A 19,579-nucleotide genomic window follows, 5' to 3' on the forward strand; every position below is an offset into this window, starting at 1 on the left:
TTAACAGTGGAGGGGCTAGAAGGAGGCCCGGGGGTCAGGGGAGCAGGGGCTGGTGGCTGAGGTGGTCCTGGAGGGGCGTCCCGGGGCTGGGCCTGTGGCGGAAGGTGAGTCCCCCGCCTGCAGGTTAAGTGTCGGGCAGGCACGAGGTTGGCAGGCAGAGCCGGGGACCGAGGTGAGATGCCACTCGCAAGCGAGGCCGTGGCCTGAAGCAGGGGCACCCTGGCCTTGGGGCCCCCAGCTTTAGGCAGGGAGCCCCAGTTTCCCTGATGACCCCTTGGCAGGGCTGGGGCCGCCTCCGTGTTCCTAGCCCCGCGGTGGAACGCAGGGTCTGGGAGCCTTGGTGTCCACCGGCCCGGCCTTGGGCTCTGGCATCAGCGTCTGGCTGCCCAGCTCGCGGGTTGGGGTGGGGGTGGGGAGCTGCCCAGTCCTCCTCCGGAGCCCAGTGCCAGCTTGCTGCCTGAAACCCCTTCCCTACCAGCGTCTCCCACTAACTGCAGAAACTGGTGAGGCGCCACAGTGCTGGGACGGCCTGAAACGGAGCTGGCGCACCCTTTCTAACGGGTGCTCCTCTGCCTGTTGGTGGGCTCCCCTCGGGCTCTGTGGGAACAAAGCTCGGCTTCTCCCTCTGCCCTGACCTGGGCCCTGACCTTGGGGTATGGCTGGCAGAGGAGCCGACGTTTTGCTTTCTCCCCGCTGAGTTTCCTAGAAGCTGGTCTTTGATCTGGAAATCCGGGGCTGGCCCTGGCTACCCAGGCTGGCATCCATGAGCCACTGCTGACGCCCTACTGCTGGCAGCCCCTGTCACTAACTGGTGACACCTGCTGTGCGGCTGTGACCTCGGCAGTGATGCTGCCGTGGTTGTTTCTGGGCACCTCCACCTCCCAGCAATGCTCCCTCCTAGACAGGGCAGTTCCCTGCAGGCTTTCTTGTCCTGACTCGCTGCCCGCAGTGGAGCTGGTCTCAGGCCCCAGGGAGAAGCCCCGGCCCCCAGCCTCCCTTTCCCAGCACGCCTCAGACCCCACCACACTTCATCCCCAAGCTGATCGCCTGCAGCCTTGGACTCTCACCCTTCCCGCACTCTTTCACCTCCTCCACCTGCCTGGGCCCGGACCTTCAGAATGCGTGGGCCCCCCCTCACCCTGGCTCACCTCCCGAGCAGCCCCAGCCCCCAGACTCACCTTGGGGCCAGCACACCATCATGTGCTCAGATAGGCCCCAAAGACCCTGCCTTCCTGCTGACGACCACTTCTCTCACCTTGTACCCGCCCCCACCCTTGACCTCTGAGCTGGCCCGGACCGCCCACCCTGCACCCCACCTGCTCCCCGTCCTGTGCACTCTGCTGCCCAGACGGGCCACTTCCTCAGTAGCTAGAGTTGCTTCCTACCTGTTTCCTCCGGGAGGCTGTGCACTCAAGGGCAGGAGCCTCTGCACTTGGCACACCCCAGGTGCCTGTGGCCACGCTTGCCACAGGAGGGACAGCCCCAAGTCCTCCGCCTGGTGGAGGAGCAGAGGGTGAACATGCAGAGACGGAGTGGGCTGGGTGAGCGCCAAGGGGGAAGCGTGGAGGGGGGCCGCCACGCAGACCTTGGCTTGCTCGGGGCGGCCTGGGGCCCTGCAGGGTCGAGACAGCCCCCGGCCCAGGCGGGCACGAGGCCTGGGCCGCTCTGGGGTGCAGCCCTGCCCTCCCCGCTCGGGAGGGTTCGTCGCCGTGGACTTGTCCCCGCACATTTATTTGATCCACTTTGCTGTAACGTTTGCCGCGTTGTGGCGGTCTGGAACCCAACCCACAGTTTCTCTGAGGTTTGCCTATATTTGTGTGTTAATCAGCTGCAGTCCTGGCAGTGATATCGGAACAATAATCTCATCACAAAATGAATAATTAGTTTCAGGGTATGCCACTGTTTAAGCAGCAATTATTTTCTCAAAAAGAATAACATAATATGAGAAAAACATGTGAGGGAGATAAAACTGGGCTTATATTTTTACTCAGAAGTGACTCGGGAATTACATGTGAAGATCACACAACAGTGTTAATGTCAGCAGAAGAGACGGTGTGTTAGGACCGTCGGTGACATGGCCGCAGATGCTCACTCACACTCTCTGCGCCTTTTGCAGTGCGTGCCCACGGACGAGGCATATTTCATAGCAAAGGAGATTCTCGCTACGGAACGAACATACCTGAAGGATTTAGAAGTTATTACCGTGGTATGAAACCTAAATCCTTTGTTACTTTGATTTTCTGACTACTTCTTAAATCTAGGTCAGAGACAGAATCCCTCCTGATAAACTGCTCTTGGCCGTCACGAAATCTGTGTATGCATGTCTATGTGTGTGAAGTGTGCAAAGTGTGAAAGTTGCTCAGTCATATCCAACTCTTTGCGACCCCATGGACTATTCAGTCCATGGAATTCTCCAGGCCAGGATACTGGCCTGTTCCCTTCTCCAAGGGATCTTCCCAACTGAGGGATCGAACCCAGGTCTCTGCATTGCAAGTGGATTCTTTACCAGCTGAGCCATATATGTTCTGTTAAATATATTTGCCTTAAAACATCTCTAGTCAGGTCAGTACTGGGTCCAATCTTTGTAAACCTGGCAACATATTCCTTGGAAGCTTTTCATCCAGAACCGTTTTCTTATATTGTGAAAACTGGGGTGATCAGCCAAGAGGTTGGCTATAGCACTGATTTGAGCTGTCCTCATGGGGGCTCTGCAGTCAGTGCCGCATGTCCTAAGGTGTGAGGTTCCTGGGTCACCCTGAGCTCTTCCGGCAGTGGTTCCGGAGCGCGGTGGTCAAGGCGGACTCCATGCCTGCAGACCTGATGACCTTGCTCTTCTCCAACATTGACCCCATCTACGAGTTCCACAGAGGCTTCCTTCGTGAGGTGGAGCAGAGGCTGGCACTCTGGTAATGCCCTGCACACCCCCCGCCCCCCCTTCCCCTGGCACCTCCCATCATCACTGCTCTCAGGAGCTTTCCAGCTCCGGGAAGTATTTCACAGGAGTCATTATTTCATTGAAACAGATGTTAGTAAATACATAAGTTGCCTTCATTTATCCCGTTCCAGAAGAGAGAATTTTGTTATTCAGTCACTCAGTCGTGTCCAGCTCTTTACAACCCATGGACTGCAGCATACTGTCCTTCACCGTCACCCAGAGTTTGCTCAAACTCACAGTCCATCGAGTCGGTGATGTTATCAATCATCTCATCATATGTCACCCCCTTCTCCTCATGACCTTAATCTTTCCCAGCATCAGGATCTCTTCCAGTGAGTCAGCTATTCACATCAGGAGGTCAAAGTATTGGAGCTTCAGCTTCAGCATCAGTCTTTCCAGTGACTATTCAGGGTTGATCTCCTTCAGAATTGAATGGTTTGATCTTCTTGCTGTCCAAAGGACTTCAAGAGACTTCTCCAGCACCATAGTTTGAAATCATCAATTCTTCAGTGCTCAGCCTTCTTTATGGTCCAACTCTCACACCCATACATGACTACTGGAAAAACCATAGCTTTGACTATACAGACCAAAATGATACCCTTTTCATCATAAGGGACTGGAATGCAAAAGTAGGAAGTCAAGAGATACCTGGAGTAACAGGCAAGTTTGGCCTTGGAGTACAGAATGCAGCAGGGCAAAGACTAACGGAGTTTTGCACAGAGAACGCACTGATCGTAGCAAACACTGTCTTCCAACAAGAGATGATGCTACACGTGGACATCACCACACGGACATCACCACACGGACATCACCACACGGACATCACCACACGGACATCACCACATGGCCAACACCAAACCACATCGATTACATTCTGTGCAGCCAAAGATGAAGAAGCTCTATATGGTCAGCAAAAACAAGACCGGGAGCTGACTGTGGCTCAGATCATGAACTCCTTATTCCAAAATTCAGACTTAAATTGAAGAAAGGAGGGAAAACCACTTGACCATTCATATATGACCTAAATTAAATCCCTTACGATTATACAATGGAAGTGACAAATAGATTCAAGGGATTAGATCTGATAGAGTGCCTGAAGAACTATGGACAGAGGTTCATGACATTGTACAGGAGGCAGTGATCAAGACCATCCCCAAGAAAAAGAAATGCAAAAAGGCAAGATGGCAGTCTGAGGAGGCCTTATAAATAGCTGAGAAAAGAAGAGAAGTAAAAGGCAAAGGAGAAAAGGAAAGATATATCCATCTGAATGCAGAGTTCCAAAGAATACCAAGGAGAGATGAGAAAGCCTTCCTCAGTGATCAACGCAAAGAAATAGAGGAAAACAGTTGAATGGGAAAGACTAGAGGTCTCAAAAACTTAGAGATACCAAGGGAACATTTCATGCAAAGATGGGCACAATAAAGGACAGATATGGTATGGACCTAACAGAAGCAGAAGATATTAAGAAGAGGTAGCAAGAATACACAGAAGAACTATACAAAACAGATCTTCATGACCCAGATAACCACGATGGTGTGATCACTCACCTAGAGCCAGACATCCTATAGTGTAAAATCAAAGGGGCCTTGAAGCATCACTACAAACAAAGCTAATGGAGGTGATGGAATTCCACCTGAGCTATTTCAAATCCTAAAAGATGATGCTGTTAAAGTGTTGCACTCAACATGCCAGCAAATTTGGAAAACTCAGCAGTGGCCACAGGACTGGAAAAGGTCAGTTTTCATTCCAATCCTAAAGAAAGGCATGCCAAAGAATGTTCAAACTACTGCACAATTGCACTCATCTCACATGCTAGCAAAGTAATGTTCAAAATTCTCCAAGCCAGGCTTCAACAATATGTGAACGGAGAACTTCCAGATGTACATGGTGGATTTAGAAAAAGCAGAGGCACCAGAGATCAAATTGCCAACATTGATTGGATCACAGGAAAAGCAAGAGAATTCCAGGGAAACATCTACTTCTGCTTCATTGACTATGCTAAAGTCTTTAGCTGTGTGGATCACAACAAACTGTGGAAAATTCTTAAAGAGATGTGAATACCAGACCGCCTTACCTGCCTCCTGAGAAATCTGTATGCAGGTCAGGAAGCAACAGCTAGAACCTGGACATGCATCAATGGACTAGCTCCAAATTGGGAAAGGAGTACTCAAGGCTGTGTTGTATATTGTCACCCTGCTTATTTAACTTTTATCCAGAGTACATCATGTGAAATGCTGGGCTGGATGAAGCACAAGCTTCAATCAAGATTGCTGGGAGAAATATCAATAACCTCAGATATGCAGGTAACACCACCCTAGTGGCAGAAAATGAAAAGGAACTAAAGAGCCTCTTGAAAGTAAAAGAGGAGAGTGAAAAAGCTGGCTTAAAACTCAACATTCAAAAAATGAAGATCATGGCATCTGGTCTCATCACTTCATGGCAAATAGATGGGGAAACAATAGAAATTTTTATTTTCTTAGGTTCCAAAATCACTACAGATGGTGACTGAAGCCATGAAATTAAAAGATGCTTGCTCCTTGGAAAAAAAGCTATGACCAACCTAGACAGCATATTAAAAAGCAGAGACATTACTTTGCTGGCAAAATTTTATCTAGTCAAAGCTATGGTTTTTCCAGTAGTCATGTATGGATGTGAGAGTTGGACCATGAAGAAAGCTGAGCACCAAAGAACTGGTGCTTTTGGACTGTGGTGTTGGAGAAGACTCCTGAGAGTCCCTTGGACTGCAAGGAGATCCAACCAGTTCGTCCTAAAGGAAATCAGTCCTGGATGTTCATTGGAGGGACTGATGCTGAAGCTGAAGCTCCAATACTTTGGCCACCTGATGCAAAGAACTGACTCATTGGAAAAGACCCTGATGCTGAGAATGATTGAAGCTGGGAGGAAAAGGGGAAGACAGAGGATGAGTTGCTGGATGGCATCACCAACTCGACAGACATGTTTGAGCAAGCTCTGGGAGTTGGTAATGGACAGGGAGGCCTGGCATGCTACAGTCCATGGGGTTGCAGAATCAGACACGACCCAGGGACTAAATTGATACAGACCTTGTTGACAACGTGATGTCTCAGCTTTTTAATATGCTGTCTAGGTTTATTATAGCTTTTTTTCAAGGAGAAAGCGTCTTTTAATTTCATGGTGGCAGTCCACCATCCACAGTGATTTTGGAGCCCAAGAAAATAGTCTGTCAGTGTTTCCATTTTTCCTCCATCTCTTTGCCATGAAGTGATGGGACCAGAAGCCATGATCTTAGTTTTTTAATGTTGAGTTTTAAGCCAGCTTTTTCACTCCCCTCTTTTACCCTCATTAAGAGGCTCTTTAGTTCCTCTTCACTTTCTGCTATTAGGGTGGTGTCACCTGCATATCTGAGGTTATTGATATGTCTCCTAGCAATCTTGATTGAAGCTTGTGTTTCATCTAGCCCAGCATTTCACATAATGTACTCTACATAGAAGTTAAATAAGCAGGGTGACAATATACAACACAGCCTTGACATACTCCTTTCCCAATTCTGAACCAGTCTATAGTTTTAAGTCCAGTTCTAAATGCTGCTTCTTGACCTGCATACAGGAAGCAGGTAAGGTCTCTGGTATTCATATCTCTTTAAGAATTTTCCACAGTTGTTGTGATCCACACAGTCAAAGGCTTTAGCACAGTCAGTGAAGCATTTGTTTTTCTGGAATTGTCTTTCTTTTTCTATGATCCAACTATACATTTTATAGTATACTATATGCTTTGGTGCATACTCAGTCATGTCTGACTCTTTGCGACCCTGTGGACTGTAGGCTGCCAGGCTCCTCTGGCCGTGGAATTTTCCAGACAAGAATACTGGAGTGGGTTACCATTTCCTTCTCCAGGGGATCTTCCTGACCCACAGCTCTGTGTCTCCTGCATTGGCAGGCAGATTCTTTACCACTGCACAACTTGGGAAGCCCTATGATTCAATGGATGTTGGCAATTTGATCTCTGGTTCCTCTGCCTTTTCTAAATCCAACTTGTGTATCTGGAAGTTCTCAGTTCATGTACTATTGAAGCCTAGCTTGAAGGATTTTGAGCATTACTTTGCTAGGATGTAAAATGAGCACAATTGTGTAGTAGTTTGAACATTTTTTGGCATTCCCCTTCTTAGGGATTGGAATGAAAACTGAGCTTTTCCTGTCCTGTGGCCACTGCTGAGTTTTCCAAATTTGCTGGCATGTTGAGTGCAATGCTTTCACAGCATCATTTTTTAGGACTTGAAATAGCATCATTTTTTAGGACTTGAAATAGCTCAGCTGGAATTCCATCACCTACACTAGCTTTGTTTGTAGTGACGCTTCCTAAGGCTCACTTCACTTCACACTCTAGGATGTCTGGGTCTAAGTGAGTGATCACACCATTGTGGTTATCTGGGTCATGAAGACCTTTTTTGCATAGTTCTGTGTATTCTTGCCACCTCTTCTTAATAGCTTCTGCTTCTGTTAGGTCCATACCATTTCTGTCCTTTATTGTGCCCATCTTTGCATGAAATGTTCCCTTGGTGTTTCTCATTTTCTTGAAGAGATCTCCAGTCTCAGGAGATGATCCTTTTTTGCCTGGTCACTACCATTTCAAATATGATCGAGATATGATAACAGTCTCTGTTAAGCATGGCCTCCCCCTCAGAGCCTCTGGGTGCTGTTCTGAGCCGGGGACTCACCATCACACTAGCAGCGAGAGGAGCATTTCTCACAAGCGGTCCAAGGTTTTGACCTCATTTGTCCCTCTGCTCCAGGGAGGAATCTTCTAGCACCCAGGCCACAGGCAGTCACCAGCGCATCGGGGACATCCTGCTCAGGAACATGCTTCAGTTAAAGGTAGCATGGGCTTGTGAGAAGCTCTGGGCCTAGCAGCTGGTGGCGAGGACACCAGCTTCCTCCTCAGGACAGTGTTCTCCTTAGAACGACAAAAGGCAGGACAGACTTCCCCTCAGGTCAGGACAGGAGCCCTTCTGAGCCGCGTTCCTCTCGGTCAGGACACGAGCCCCTCTGAGCCGCGTTCCTCTCGGTCAGGACACGAGCCCTCTGAGCCGTGTTCCTCTCCGGAGGAGCGCTATTTCCACCAGAATGGGCTTTCCTCAGGTCAGTGCCCCCACAGAACAGAGCTCCCTTCAGGCCAGGTCCTCTCGGAGCTGCCTCCTCCACCCCAAAGGCATTCTCTTCAGGACACAGGCCCCTCAGGATCAACAGCGCCCCACAGGGCTGCCTCCTGCCCGGCCAGGGTTCCTCAGCCGCGCCCCTCAGAGCCGTGGGGCCGGTGCAGCTGCTTCCGCTGCGCTCGCGCCCCTATGCAGGGAGCCCGAGGCACCAGCTTTACCTCCGGCCGCGCCGCCCGCGCTCCCGGCGCTGGGAGTCTGGTTCTCGCGGGACTCGCTAAGTGCCCCTCCTCCAGGCTTCCTGCCCCGCCCCTGAGGCTCCGCCCCGCCCTGAGGCTCCGCCCCGCCCTGAGGCTCCGCCCGGCCCAGAGGCTCCTCCGGGCTCGTCGGGTTCCGCCCCGCCCCCTGAGGCCCCGCCCCGCAGTGGCCCAGGCGCCCCTTTTAGGCTTAAGGTGAGCGCGTCTCCCCCGGACGCGCCTCCCGGGTTTCGGTTCTCAGGGCGGGCTGTGAGCGCGTCCGGAGGCGGCGTGAGCTTAGGCCCACACGCGCGCGCACCGTTTGGTGGCGCTTACCTGGCCCGGCGGCCGCCTGTGCGGTCCGCTGAGACGCCGGTTCAGGGGCAACCCCCACGGGGACGCGGCTCCGAGGGGCTGACCGGGTGGAGCCGGGGCGCGCGCTGCCGCTCAGCCCATCCCGCCCGCAGGCGCTCACCGGCCACTTCCAGCGGCTGCACGAGGTCCTGACGGAGCTGGAGGCGGCCAGCCGGCGCCTGCGGAGGCTGGAGGCGCTGCGCCGCGACTTCGAGCTGCAGAAGGTCTGCTACCTGCCGCTCAACGCCTTCCTGCTGAAGCCGCTGCAGCGCCTGCGCCACTACCGCCTGCTGCTGCGCCGCCTGTGCGCCTCGGTGCCCGGGCACCCCGACCCGCACGGCCAGGACCACGCCGACCTCCGCGGTGAGTGCCGCCTGACGCCCCGGCCCTCGCCGGCGGGGCCCTTCTCGAGCCTGCCGGGGCAGGGGAGGGCAGGGCGGCTGCTTTTAAACCACAAACTCGGGGAACATGCTCCTGACCGAAGCATCTGACTCCGTTGACTCTGCCGTTTCTCACTTGTTAAAAGGACCAAAGAATAAACCCTGATGCTTGTGACCTCCAAATAGGACTCGCAGTTGCAGGGTAAACTTAGAGCAGGAAATCCCTGCCTCTCAGGTCAAGTCACCACTGTCACCAGACATGCTGGAGAGAGCTCGGCAGCCCGTCCTTCCTCGGGTCTCCCACGTCCTGAGGACAGAACAGATGCTTTCTGATGTACAAGGCACAAAACGGACCCTAGGGTGCGGACAGTGCCCTTCCTCTCCTTCCTGAGAGCAAGTGTTGTGTTTTTGCTAAAAAGGAGAGGACACGATTTTCCTATGGCTCTAAGCATCTTAAGGGAACCGTGAAAGAAGAGCCCATGTCAGATGAGGACCCACAGCATTAAAGAGCTATTTCCAGAGACTGTCCTGTCTCTTCACCGAGCCTGGGTGTTGGCCCGGAGCAGTTTGGGCTGCATGAGTCCAGGTTTCAGGACCCACACTTGCTCTCCCTGGCAGTCCTGTGAGGAGTTTGAGCGCAGTGTTCCTGGAATTAAAACCACCTTTAAAATGTCACAAGCTGGTCGGGGGAGGGTTTTGTCCCTGCCACCCCAGCCCACTTGCCCCTGCTTGTACTGAGGGACCTCTCCACGCAGATGCCCTCCAGGCCATCACGGAAGTGACCTCCATGCTCCAGCATAGCCTGGTCCAGCTGGAGAACCTGCAGAAGCTGACGGAGCTGCAGCGGGACTTGGTGGGCATAGAGAGTCTCGTTGCTCCCGGCAGGGTGAGTGGCTTCGTTTAAGAACGTTTTTTGAGCTGGTTACTTCACTGTTTTTGACTGAGACATAATTCAGAGTGTATGATTCCCTAGTTTTTTGTGTATTCATGAGGTTGTGCCACATCGCCACAAATTCCAGGACATTTTCATTCCCCGAAAGAAACCCCATCCCTGGTCCGGCAGCTAACCGGCTTCCTGTCTCTGGATCTCCCCCCTCAGGAGCCTCACAGTGTGTGGCCTTTCGTCTCACTTCTCTCTCAGCACAGTGTCTTCAGGCTCATTCGTGTTGGGGGTGGTGGCCTCATTCTTCTTGTGGCTGAGGAGCAGTGCTCCGTCTCTGGAGGTGGCACGGCTTGTTTCTCTGTCATCTGCTAATGGACACCTCGGTTGTTTCCACTTTTTGGCCGTTGTGGTTCTGTGAACACCGTGTGCAAGTCCTGTGTGAACGTGTGTTTTCAGTTCTCCTGGGCACACATGTATATACCTAGGAGTGTAAGTGCCAAGTCACGTGGTCATGAACACTCTGTGTTTAACATTTTGAGAAATTGCCGAAGTTGTCCCCAGAGGCTGCAGCATTTTACACCCCCACCAGGAGCACGTGAAGGTTCTGATTCCTCCGTATCTTGTCTTTCTGAGTTAGCCGTATGGTTCTGACGGTACGCAGTGGCATCTCCCCGTGGTTCGATCTGCATTCCCCTGATGGCTAACACAAGCATCTTTCCTCGTGTTCACTCGCCATGTCTGTGCCTCCTTCGGAGAAGTGCCTGTCCAGGTCCTTTGCCCACTGTTTAATTGGGTTGTCTCTTTACTGTTGTGAGGTTCCCTCTCATCTCTGAATGACAGATCTTTACCAGAATATGACTTGCCAAATATGTTCTCCCATTTTGTGGGTTATCTTTTCACTTTCTTGATGGCATCACTTACAACATGGAAGTTTTTATTTAGCTGATATCTAATTTCTCTGTTTTTATTTGGTTGCTTGTGCTTTAGGTGTCATAGCTAAGAAACTATTGCCTAATCCAAGGTATGAAGATTTACCTGTTTTTCCTAACAGTTGCCTATGTTCTAGCTCTTGCATGTAGACGTGACCCATTTTGAGCTCACTTGTGTATGTGGTGTGAGATAGGGGTCCCCCTTCACCCCTCCCAGGTGGGAGTGCAGGTGTCCCAGCGCTCTCCACACCTTAGTCAAAAATCAATGGGCCGTGGAATGACTTTATTTTTGAACTTTCTGTTTAATTCTATGGGTCTCTATGTCTACTGGGCTGCTTACTTTTTGTCATTAATAGCTTTTGCTTTGGAAAGAACTTGCCTGCAATGCAGGAGATCCCAGTTCGATTCCTGGGTCAGGAAGATCCGCTGGAGAAGGGATAGGCTGCCCACTCCAGTATTCTTGGGCTTCCCTCATGCCTCAGCTGGTAAAGAATCTGCCTGCAACGTGGGAGACCTAGGTTTGACTCCTGGGTTGGGACTATCCCCTGGAGAATGGGAGAGTTACCACTTCAGTATTCTGGCCTGGAGAATTCCATGGACTGTATAATCCATGGGGTTGCAAAGAGTCGGACATGATTTTCACCTTCACAGTAGTGTTCAAGGGTTGCATGGGGGTGTTTTCTGCCTCCACACACACATGAGAGCATGGGTGTATAAGTCCTGTTTTCTGTTAGCCTCGGTAGAAGGTCCTGAGAATGTGGGACCGTGAACCTAAGGACTGAGGCTGAAAGGGAAGGTCCTGCTCTCCTGGAGCCGGGCTGTGACTGCAGCCAGGACGCTGTTCCCTCCCACACACACACACAGGCCACCCGGCTCCCCGGGGCTGCTCACAGGGCTGGGGCTCTTGTTCCTGGGGCTTCTTTGCATGCCCCCAAGAAACTGACTAGACGGACACATGAACAGGAACAGCCCACAGGGCAGGGGCGAAGGCGGGCTCCCTGCTGCTGTGACAGAGACCTGCTCTCCTCACACTGGGGTGCCTGGCCTCCCCGATGGACAGCACATCGCTTATCTGAGAAGCAAGGCTGTGGGCTGGATGTGGCTGATGAGGCCCCAGGGTGCGCAAAGTGCCAGGGCGCAGGACTGCGGCGGGCCCGCCCGCCAGCGCCAGGACACAGGCTGCTGGGCCCTCAGGGGCGACGGGGCTGCTCTGCAGGCAGGACGGCAGGCCTGCTGGGGGCCCCTCCTCCTCCATGGGGCTGGCCTCTGGCTGGGGCCAGGGTTTCTGGGTCAAGGGCTCCTTCCTGCACTCTTGCTCAGTGCATCTGAGGGCTGCTGAGGCCGGAGTCCTCAGGATGTTCTCGGGTCATAGCCCACACTGCCCCCAGAAACAGTCCACAGCGACCGTCCAGGGTCCCCAGGCCGACCCTCCAGCCATGGTGCAGGCAGTCAGGGATGTCTGATGCCTGTGCCCCCGAGGCAGGTGTGGGCCTGGCCTGGTGGTGAGGGGCCCAAGTCCTGGGGGAGTGGGCTGCGGGACCACTGGAAGGTCTTGCCCTAGCCACGGTGCCTTCATGGAGGAATCCTCTGGTCAGGCCCCAGGGCGACCGTTCACGAGTCCCATGATCTTTGGTGGGAACCAGGTGGCCCGTGCTCCTCCCTGCCATTCTCTAGCTGCCCCGCCCAGCTTTCCCCAAAGCTGAATTCGGGTCATCTCCATGGCAGAACCTTCCAGAAGCACAGCAGTGCCAGCCCTCAGCACAGCCACCTGCGGCGGCTCAGGCATGGGACACTGGGTTGGCCGGCAGCAGACAGGACGCAGGGGACCCTGGGGAGCAGACAGGAGGGAGGAGGCTGGAGCGGCAGGCGGGCTCCCGGGCAGGAGGGCACCATGGAAGGGCCGGCGGGGCCGCGAGGGGTTCGGGGAGCGTGGAGGGTGAGCAGCCATCTGCTAGGTGCCCTGGGCCAGCACTCAGGACCCCCTGTCTTCCAGGAGCTCATCCGTGAGGGATGCCTCCACAAGCTCTCCAGGAAGGGCCTGCAGCAGAGGATGTTCTTCCTGGTAGGTCGGCAGGCACCGTCCGGGCGGGGCCGAGCCATCAGGGGCCATGAGGGACGCGGGGACGCCCTGGGCCAGCCCCCCTCCTGGTTCTGGGCACTGGGCACCTGTGTGCAGGCTGAGCAAAAGCAGGAAGGTAGAGAAACCCACACAGCCGCAGGGCCTGAGGCCTCCGGGAGTCCCTGCCAACGGGTCCCGCTGACTAGCGCCTCTCTCTTGCCTGATCGGTGGATTCGCCCTCTCCTGCGGGAGGGCCTCTCAGGACCACCAACCCACTCCTCCGTTGGCACAGCAGGTGCTGGCCCAAGAGGCCTGCTGTTCACGTGGCTACTGGTCACCTCTGGTCAAAATGACAATGGAGTGGAACAAAAAAAAATCCCTTCTTAGAAAAAATCTCCAGCAAACTGAATAACCACACACGAGCCCTCAGAGTGGAGCTGGTCTGACTATGGATGCTTGTTTTTAGAACTTGCTCACCTAAAGCTCTGGCCCCTCAGTTCTCAGACATGCTGCTGTACACGAGCAGAGACGCCGGGGGGAGCAGCCACTTCCGGATCCGGGGCCTCCTCCCGCTGCGCGGCATGCTGGTGAGTGCGCGGCGCTGGGCGGGCCTGGCTCACAGCCGCTCCTCTCGGTCCCCTCACCCCGCTGTGGCTGCTGTCCTCGGGGCATCCATGGCCGCACCCCCCCATCACGCCCACCAGCACCCGCAGGACCAGGCCTGGTCCTCCAGCACTCCACCTGCCAATCCCAAGGAGTCCTGCCCTTTGGCCGGAAAGCCCATGGAAAGCCTGGGCCGGGCGCTGGGGCCACAGCGCGGCTGGAGGGATGGGGCTGACACCGCGTCTAAGGGAGAAAGCTAAACCTCTCATCCCTAAGATGCTGCATGCTTTACTTCCTTGATTTTATTCGTAAATCTTTTCTCTCAAACGGACCATTTTGGTTCCTTGTGGCGCCATAACCTGCTATTTCACAGACACAGTGTTAAGGTGGTGACACAGATGCCACCACCTGGATGGGTGGAAAGGGGGGGCCGAGGCCAGCACTGGGCTCGGGGCCGCTCCGAGTGGCCGCCCACGAGTCCTGCACGCGGCCAGGTGACGAGGCACAGGCCCCACGCCCAGTGCTGTCACGGGCCTGGGCCGCACCGCGTGCTGCGTCCACGCCGCATGCCCGCCGTCACAGGGCAGCATGGGGCGTGGACGCTGTCTGACGAGCAAGGTGCCTCGTCCTGGCATGACGCAGTCTGTCCTCTCCGCGATCACTGGTTTTTGTGGTGAGAAACCCCCGCAGACACTGACTCCCTACCGTGTGAACCTCCCTCCAACCTGGAACCCACCCTGGGACCAGCAAACGTGGGCAGCCGAGTTCAGGCTTCTGCCGTGAGAACATGCTGTCGGGCAGCGAGCCCCTCTTGCTGCGGCCCCGCCAGGCCCCATCCGCTGTGGGAGGTGGGTGGGCTCCTGTGTTGGTCCAGGTCCCCAGGTGTGTGCTCTGTCCTCCACCATGCTCTCCCTCATGGCATCTGGCCCTTCTTGCCGCCCTCTGCGTGCCAGGCACACACCTCCTTCCAGACAGTGCTAGAACCTCTGACATTTGTTCAGCTTTTCCAATTCTCAGCATGAAGGGGTCAGTTCCAATGATCTCACCCGCCATCCCTAGAAGCACAGCCCCTCTTCTGAAGTATAAAAGTGAAATATAAAAGTATAAAACGTCTTCATTATAGAAAAAAGTTGAAACTGCTGAGTGGAAATCACTGCTTGCTGGGCTACCCGGCAGGGAGTTCTGTGGGCCTCTGGCCGTCACCTGGGAGTGTGCGCCGCAGACTGTGACTGGTGCTGGCTCTGCTCGGCAGCTCATCTCAACAGCCTCTGCTTTCACCACTGGCTCCGGAGTCCTGAGCACTGACCAGGGAGCCAGGACCCAGCTCATTTAACAAGTTCCCTGCACTGGACACCTTGCAATGTCTAGATTTTCAGGATGAGAAACAGCACCACCGTTTCTGTCTTTCTACAGATCCTTAGTTACATCCTCGAGATAAATTGTGTGAGCCAGGGCCACTCTTGACCGTTAATGCTCCGCGGCTGCAGAAGCAGCTGGCTGGGTAACCTTCCTACCAGGTGCCTCTGCCCCAGCCCTGGGCATCGCCCCACCTTCCACAGTGTGGAGCGTTTCTAAACCCTTCCAGGCCTCGGGTGCTCGCCAGGTCAGTCATTCCTTTCACTCTGTCTTCAGTTTGGTTTTACCTCAGAGAATTTAAACTCCATCCAGAGAGATCGTGTTTGTCTTTATCTGGAACCGCACGTGGCACGGAGGCCCTACTTGTTGAAGGAGTGAAGGTCGCTGTTTGCAGTCAGGCTGTCTGTCCATCTTTTCCTCTGGGGTTTCTGTCCTTGCCACGGGCTCAGAGTCTTTCCCACACCAAGATTGTGTTGCCAGCTTCTTTCCTGGTACACTGAAGTGTTTTATTTTTCTAACTAATCTGCCTAAAATTTGTTGTTTTAGATTGAGAAGTAACATTTTCTTTTTGTAGTCAGCTTTCCCATTATTTGTTGAGTCCTTCATTTTTTCACTGACCCCAAGGCTGCCTTGATCATATAAAACATTTCTGTCTTTATACTTGGGTTCTTTCTGGAGGTTCTGCTCCATTTCTCTCTGTCCTTGCATCTGTCTACACTCTTCTCATTACTGGTTAGTCACCGCATCGGCAAGTTCCTTCTTGTATCTGTCCTTTTAAAAAGCTCTTTGCTAGTCTCAAGCGTCTAATTTTTCTAAGCCAACTTTGGAATCATTTGGATGAATTCCTTCAAGGAACACAACTGAGGTTTCTGTTGAACTGTATTAACCATATTTAACTGAGAGGAGATGCCATCCTGATAAACGCTGTCCTGCTGCCTGCCGCTGCTCGTGTTAGGTTCTGACCTGCAAATCCCGCGTGGGGCACCCTGGTTGGCGTCCCATGTGTGTGGGGGTGGGGGGCGGTCACCTGTAACCAGCTAGTCCTGGGGACAGACACCGCGCTCACACCTGACTGGAGGGAAGGCTGGCGGCCTGGCCGGTGGAGTCTCTCCCTGTCGGCACAGTGCCCTCTGCTGGTCTCCGCGCGGTCTCATCAGCCGCGCAGGGCTTGGGCAGAGGCTCCAGCAATGGGGACAGCCACTCTTCCCCGTCTCTGTGACACAGTGGATTCTCAGTCAGCTTCCTGCGTCAAACCGTCCTGCATTTCTGGAAGCACCTGGCTTGGTATAGAATGATGTCTTGTCTCTGCCTTTAGGTCCAATTAGGGAATACTTTTTTCTGGAGTTATTTAATCCCTTATCATCACGGTTAGTCTGTGTGGTTTTTCTTTGAGTCTTTGTTAGGTTTTGGTACCACTTTGTATCATGAATTGTCCGACTCTCTTTTCAACAAAACGCTCACCGTCTCTTCCTGTGCTTGATTTTCAGCTGATAGTGCTGGACCCACCGGTGAGTAGTCGGGTGCCTGTGGCCCTCAGGTCGTCCACCTGGGTGGCAGGGCTCCACCGTGGGCATCCCGGTGCCCCCTGTAGCCTCTGGTAGAGTCAGCGGGGGCCTGGTGCACACCCGTGTCCAGCTGCAAGCTCGGGTCCCGCCAACCCCGCTCCTGGTCCAGACTCCCCTCTCCGCCCACAGGTGGAGGATCAGGAGAGTGAGTGGTCTGTGCCACACTGTTTCACCATCTACGCGGCTCAGAAGACCATCGTGGTGGCGGCCAGGTGAGGGCCGTCCTTCCCGTCTGCTTGTGGGTCCCTGTGCCCTGCATGTCACAGTCACCAGGACACACGGCCCGGTGAACACTGCTTTAGGGGAGCAGCTTCACCCTCAGTGGGAGCGTGTGGCTGCTGAGACCATCCCCAGGACTGCCTGGCACCGCAGGCTGGGCAGCAAGAGGCCACGTGGGCCACAGCGCAGGACCAGTGGACGTTTCCCTGCCCCAGGTCCCATCCCCAGGAAGGAGACCCAGGCTCCCGATGGCCTGTGCGGGCCCTCCATGGGGATCGGCACTGAGCTGTGCCCAGCCTCACGCCTCCCAGAGGAGGGCCTGGGTCCTGCCGCACCCTGTGGGGTCCTGGCTGGCGTCAGAAGACGGGGCACTCGCCTCCCACCAGGAGACCTTGGCGGCTTAACTGTGACCCAGGCTCCAGGCACCCATTTCCGCACCACAGTACCAGAGCCTTAAAATCTCGTGATTCAGGAACATACCACAATGTGGGCCAGCCCCAGCCAGCACGGTGGGTCAGGCTGGGCCGTCAGCAGCCCTGCCAGCCCTCAGGGCCCGCAGCACAGGATGCCTGGGTGGAGCAGGCGCCCCGACTCCCTGCCCCACCGCGGGAGGGGGCCCTGCCCAGCGGCTGAGCCTGAGACCTGCCCACAGCACCCGGCTGGAGAAGGCCAAGTGGCTGCATGACCTGAACGCGGCCATCAACGCGGCCAAGACTGGCAGCGCCCTGGTGCCCCCGGCCCGCGTGCTGTGCCCCCTGCCCCGCGGTGAGTGCTAGCCGAACCCCTGGACACCGAGGAGGCTTTCTGGGGGTGGGGCTGGGGGTCGCCTGGCCAGCCCACCCACTACGCCCGCACGCCCTCCTTCCATGGGGCACGTTTGGGGGGTGGCGGGCGTGGGCGACCTGGCAGGGCAGCGCATGGTAAGGGTTCCCGTGTCCTCAGCCAGGGCTGGCCTCTCCCCAGGGTCCCCCAACGAGGCCTCCCTGGAGCCAGAGTCCGAGGACGAGGCTGGCGGGGCCCGGGGCTCCGTGGCGGGAACGGGCCGGCACCGCGCCAGCACCACCGCGCACGTGTGCTGGTGCCGCCAGAGCAGCGTGTCCAGGGCCGACCACAGCGCAGCTGTCGAGGTGCGGCTGAGCACGGGCGCCCCTCCTCTAATCCCTCCCTGCGGCAGCACCCAGCTGGCTGCTGCGCCCCTCAGCATGCAGCCTGGCTTGCCAGGCCCGTGGGCGCACCCCCAGAACAGACGGGGGCCAGGCTGGGGAGTGAGCAGGCAGCGGGCCAGCTCGCGGGGACCCACTGGACAGGAGGGGACCTGGGTGCCCCTCTGCCATCTGTGCCAGCCCCAGGGTCAGAGGTGCAGGGCCCCGGCCTGAGGAGCTGCCTGTGCCATCCATGGGCTCAGGCCTGGGGGCCATGCTCGCAATGCCCAGAGAGGGATGGGGCGCCAGCAGGCAGCGCGAGGGGCGCCGCAGAAGGCCATGCAGGCCCCACGCCCCCAGCCTGCCGGGCAGACACCACTGTGGGCCTGTCCCGTGGAGCCTCAGCCCTCATCCGGAAGCCTCGGCCAATCCCCGCGTCTGTCACGGGACACTGGGGACAAGGAGCGCCGCACTCGTCCACCCTCTCCCCGCCCGCTGGACACTTATGACAGTGGCAGGGCCACCGGAGGCGCTGGGACCATTAAAGCCCTGACCACCCCGCAGAGCACAGGGAAGCCTGGGGGCAACCCTGCGGGACGGAACCAGGAAGGCGGCCCTCTGGGGCCGGTGGTCCTGGGACACACGTCCACAGACATTTCTTTTCAGAACCAGCTTTCTGGATATCTGCTGAGAAAGTTCAAGAACAGCAGTGGCTGGCAGAAGCTCTGGGTGGTCTTCACCAATTTCTGCTTGTTCTTCTACAAAACTCATCAGGTAGGCGGGGGCTCCGCCTGTGGGCGCTGTGGCCTCACAGAACCCGCCTCTGGGTGGGCGGGGCTGGGCGCCTGCTGACTGAGCACGCCCTGCCACCTTCCAGGACGACCACCCCCTGGCCAGCCTCCCGCTGCTGGGCTACAGTGTGAGCCTGCCCAGGGACACGGACGGCATCCATAAGGAGCACGTCTTCAAGCTCCAGTTCAAGTCCCACGTCTACTTCTTCCGGGCTGAGAGCAAGTACATGTTCCGGAGGTAACTGCAGAGGCACCGGCCGCGCGTTCCCTGGGTCTGCAGGGGCTGCCGAGCGCTGCTGCTGGGGCTTAAGGCGCCCTTCCCTCTTGACTTGGGGTCGTTCTTAGGAAGGTGCTGGGGCACAAGCCTGCCAATCTGAGGGCTGGAGCACACCCTGCCTCCCAGGTGAGCAGTTGGTGGGGTGCTCTGACCTCTGCACCTCCTCTCAGGTGGATGGAGGTGATAGAGAAAGCCAGCGCCTCAGCTGGGAGGGCCGGGACCCCTGAAGAGGAGGCCTGAGGCCCACCCTGCCCAGATGCAGACAGCCGAGCAAGCAAGGCCAGCACGCACCCCACAACTGCTCGTCCCCCAGGAGACTGGTGGCAGGTGGGCCTCCAGCGACACCCGGCAGAGTGCTGCCCTGGGACACAGCCTGTACCTGGGCTCTGCGGGGCGCCGGGAGAGCGTGCAGGGAAAGCAGGCCCACTCTGCGCGGGCAAGGCTGGCGCTGCCCCGCCCTCACCCACCTGCCCTCCTCCTCCCAGGCCGGACCTCCCGTCAGGCTGGGTGATGTGGGCGGTCCAGGCACAGAAGCCTCTCTGGTGCCCCCCAGCCCACACTTCTGCAAAGTAGACAGCAAGCCCCACTAATTTATCATCCCAAGGAGTGTATGGTGCTGACGTACCGAGTGGCTGAGAATAAAGGGTTTCCCCTGGTCCCATGTGCTGCCTCCCCCCGCCCGCTCTCCAGCCAGCGGCCACACGCGCTCACCTTGGGTGAGG

The 19,579-nt window shown here is 55.9% G+C and overlaps 1 protein-coding gene across 4 annotated transcripts in view; it reads left to right on the forward strand.

Moving 5' to 3' along the window:
• Nucleotides 1-19,513, forward strand: part of FARP2 (FERM, ARH/RhoGEF and pleckstrin domain protein 2) — a 98,306-nt gene extending 78,793 nt beyond the window's left edge. For 2 of the 4 annotated variants that reach the window (XM_061412926.1, XM_061412930.1), the window contains 14 exons: nucleotides 2,117-2,206; nucleotides 2,773-2,906; nucleotides 7,704-7,785; nucleotides 8,767-9,016; nucleotides 9,789-9,919; nucleotides 12,839-12,907; nucleotides 13,402-13,491; nucleotides 16,351-16,371; nucleotides 16,558-16,640; nucleotides 17,300-17,412; nucleotides 17,611-17,774; nucleotides 18,456-18,563; nucleotides 18,667-18,818; nucleotides 19,028-19,513. In XM_061412926.1, coding sequence (XP_061268910.1) covers nucleotides 2,117-2,206; nucleotides 2,773-2,906; nucleotides 7,704-7,785; nucleotides 8,767-9,016; nucleotides 9,789-9,919; nucleotides 12,839-12,907; nucleotides 13,402-13,491; nucleotides 16,351-16,371; nucleotides 16,558-16,640; nucleotides 17,300-17,412; nucleotides 17,611-17,774; nucleotides 18,456-18,563; nucleotides 18,667-18,818; nucleotides 19,028-19,097 — 1,557 coding nt within the window. In that variant the 3' untranslated portion in view covers nucleotides 19,098-19,513. The remainder of the gene's footprint in view (nucleotides 1-2,116; nucleotides 2,207-2,772; nucleotides 2,907-7,703; nucleotides 7,786-8,766; nucleotides 9,017-9,788; nucleotides 9,920-12,838; nucleotides 12,908-13,401; nucleotides 13,492-16,350; nucleotides 16,372-16,557; nucleotides 16,641-17,299; nucleotides 17,413-17,610; nucleotides 17,775-18,455; nucleotides 18,564-18,666; nucleotides 18,819-19,027) is intronic. The other 2 variants (XM_061412928.1, XM_061412929.1) reach the window with 2 other exon arrangements.
• Nucleotides 19,514-19,579: the final 66 nt, after the last annotated feature.

This window comes from Bos javanicus, chromosome 3 (assembly GCF_032452875.1).
Source record: "Bos javanicus breed banteng chromosome 3, ARS-OSU_banteng_1.0, whole genome shotgun sequence".
Lineage (NCBI taxonomy): Eukaryota > Metazoa > Chordata > Mammalia > Artiodactyla > Bovidae > Bos > Bos javanicus.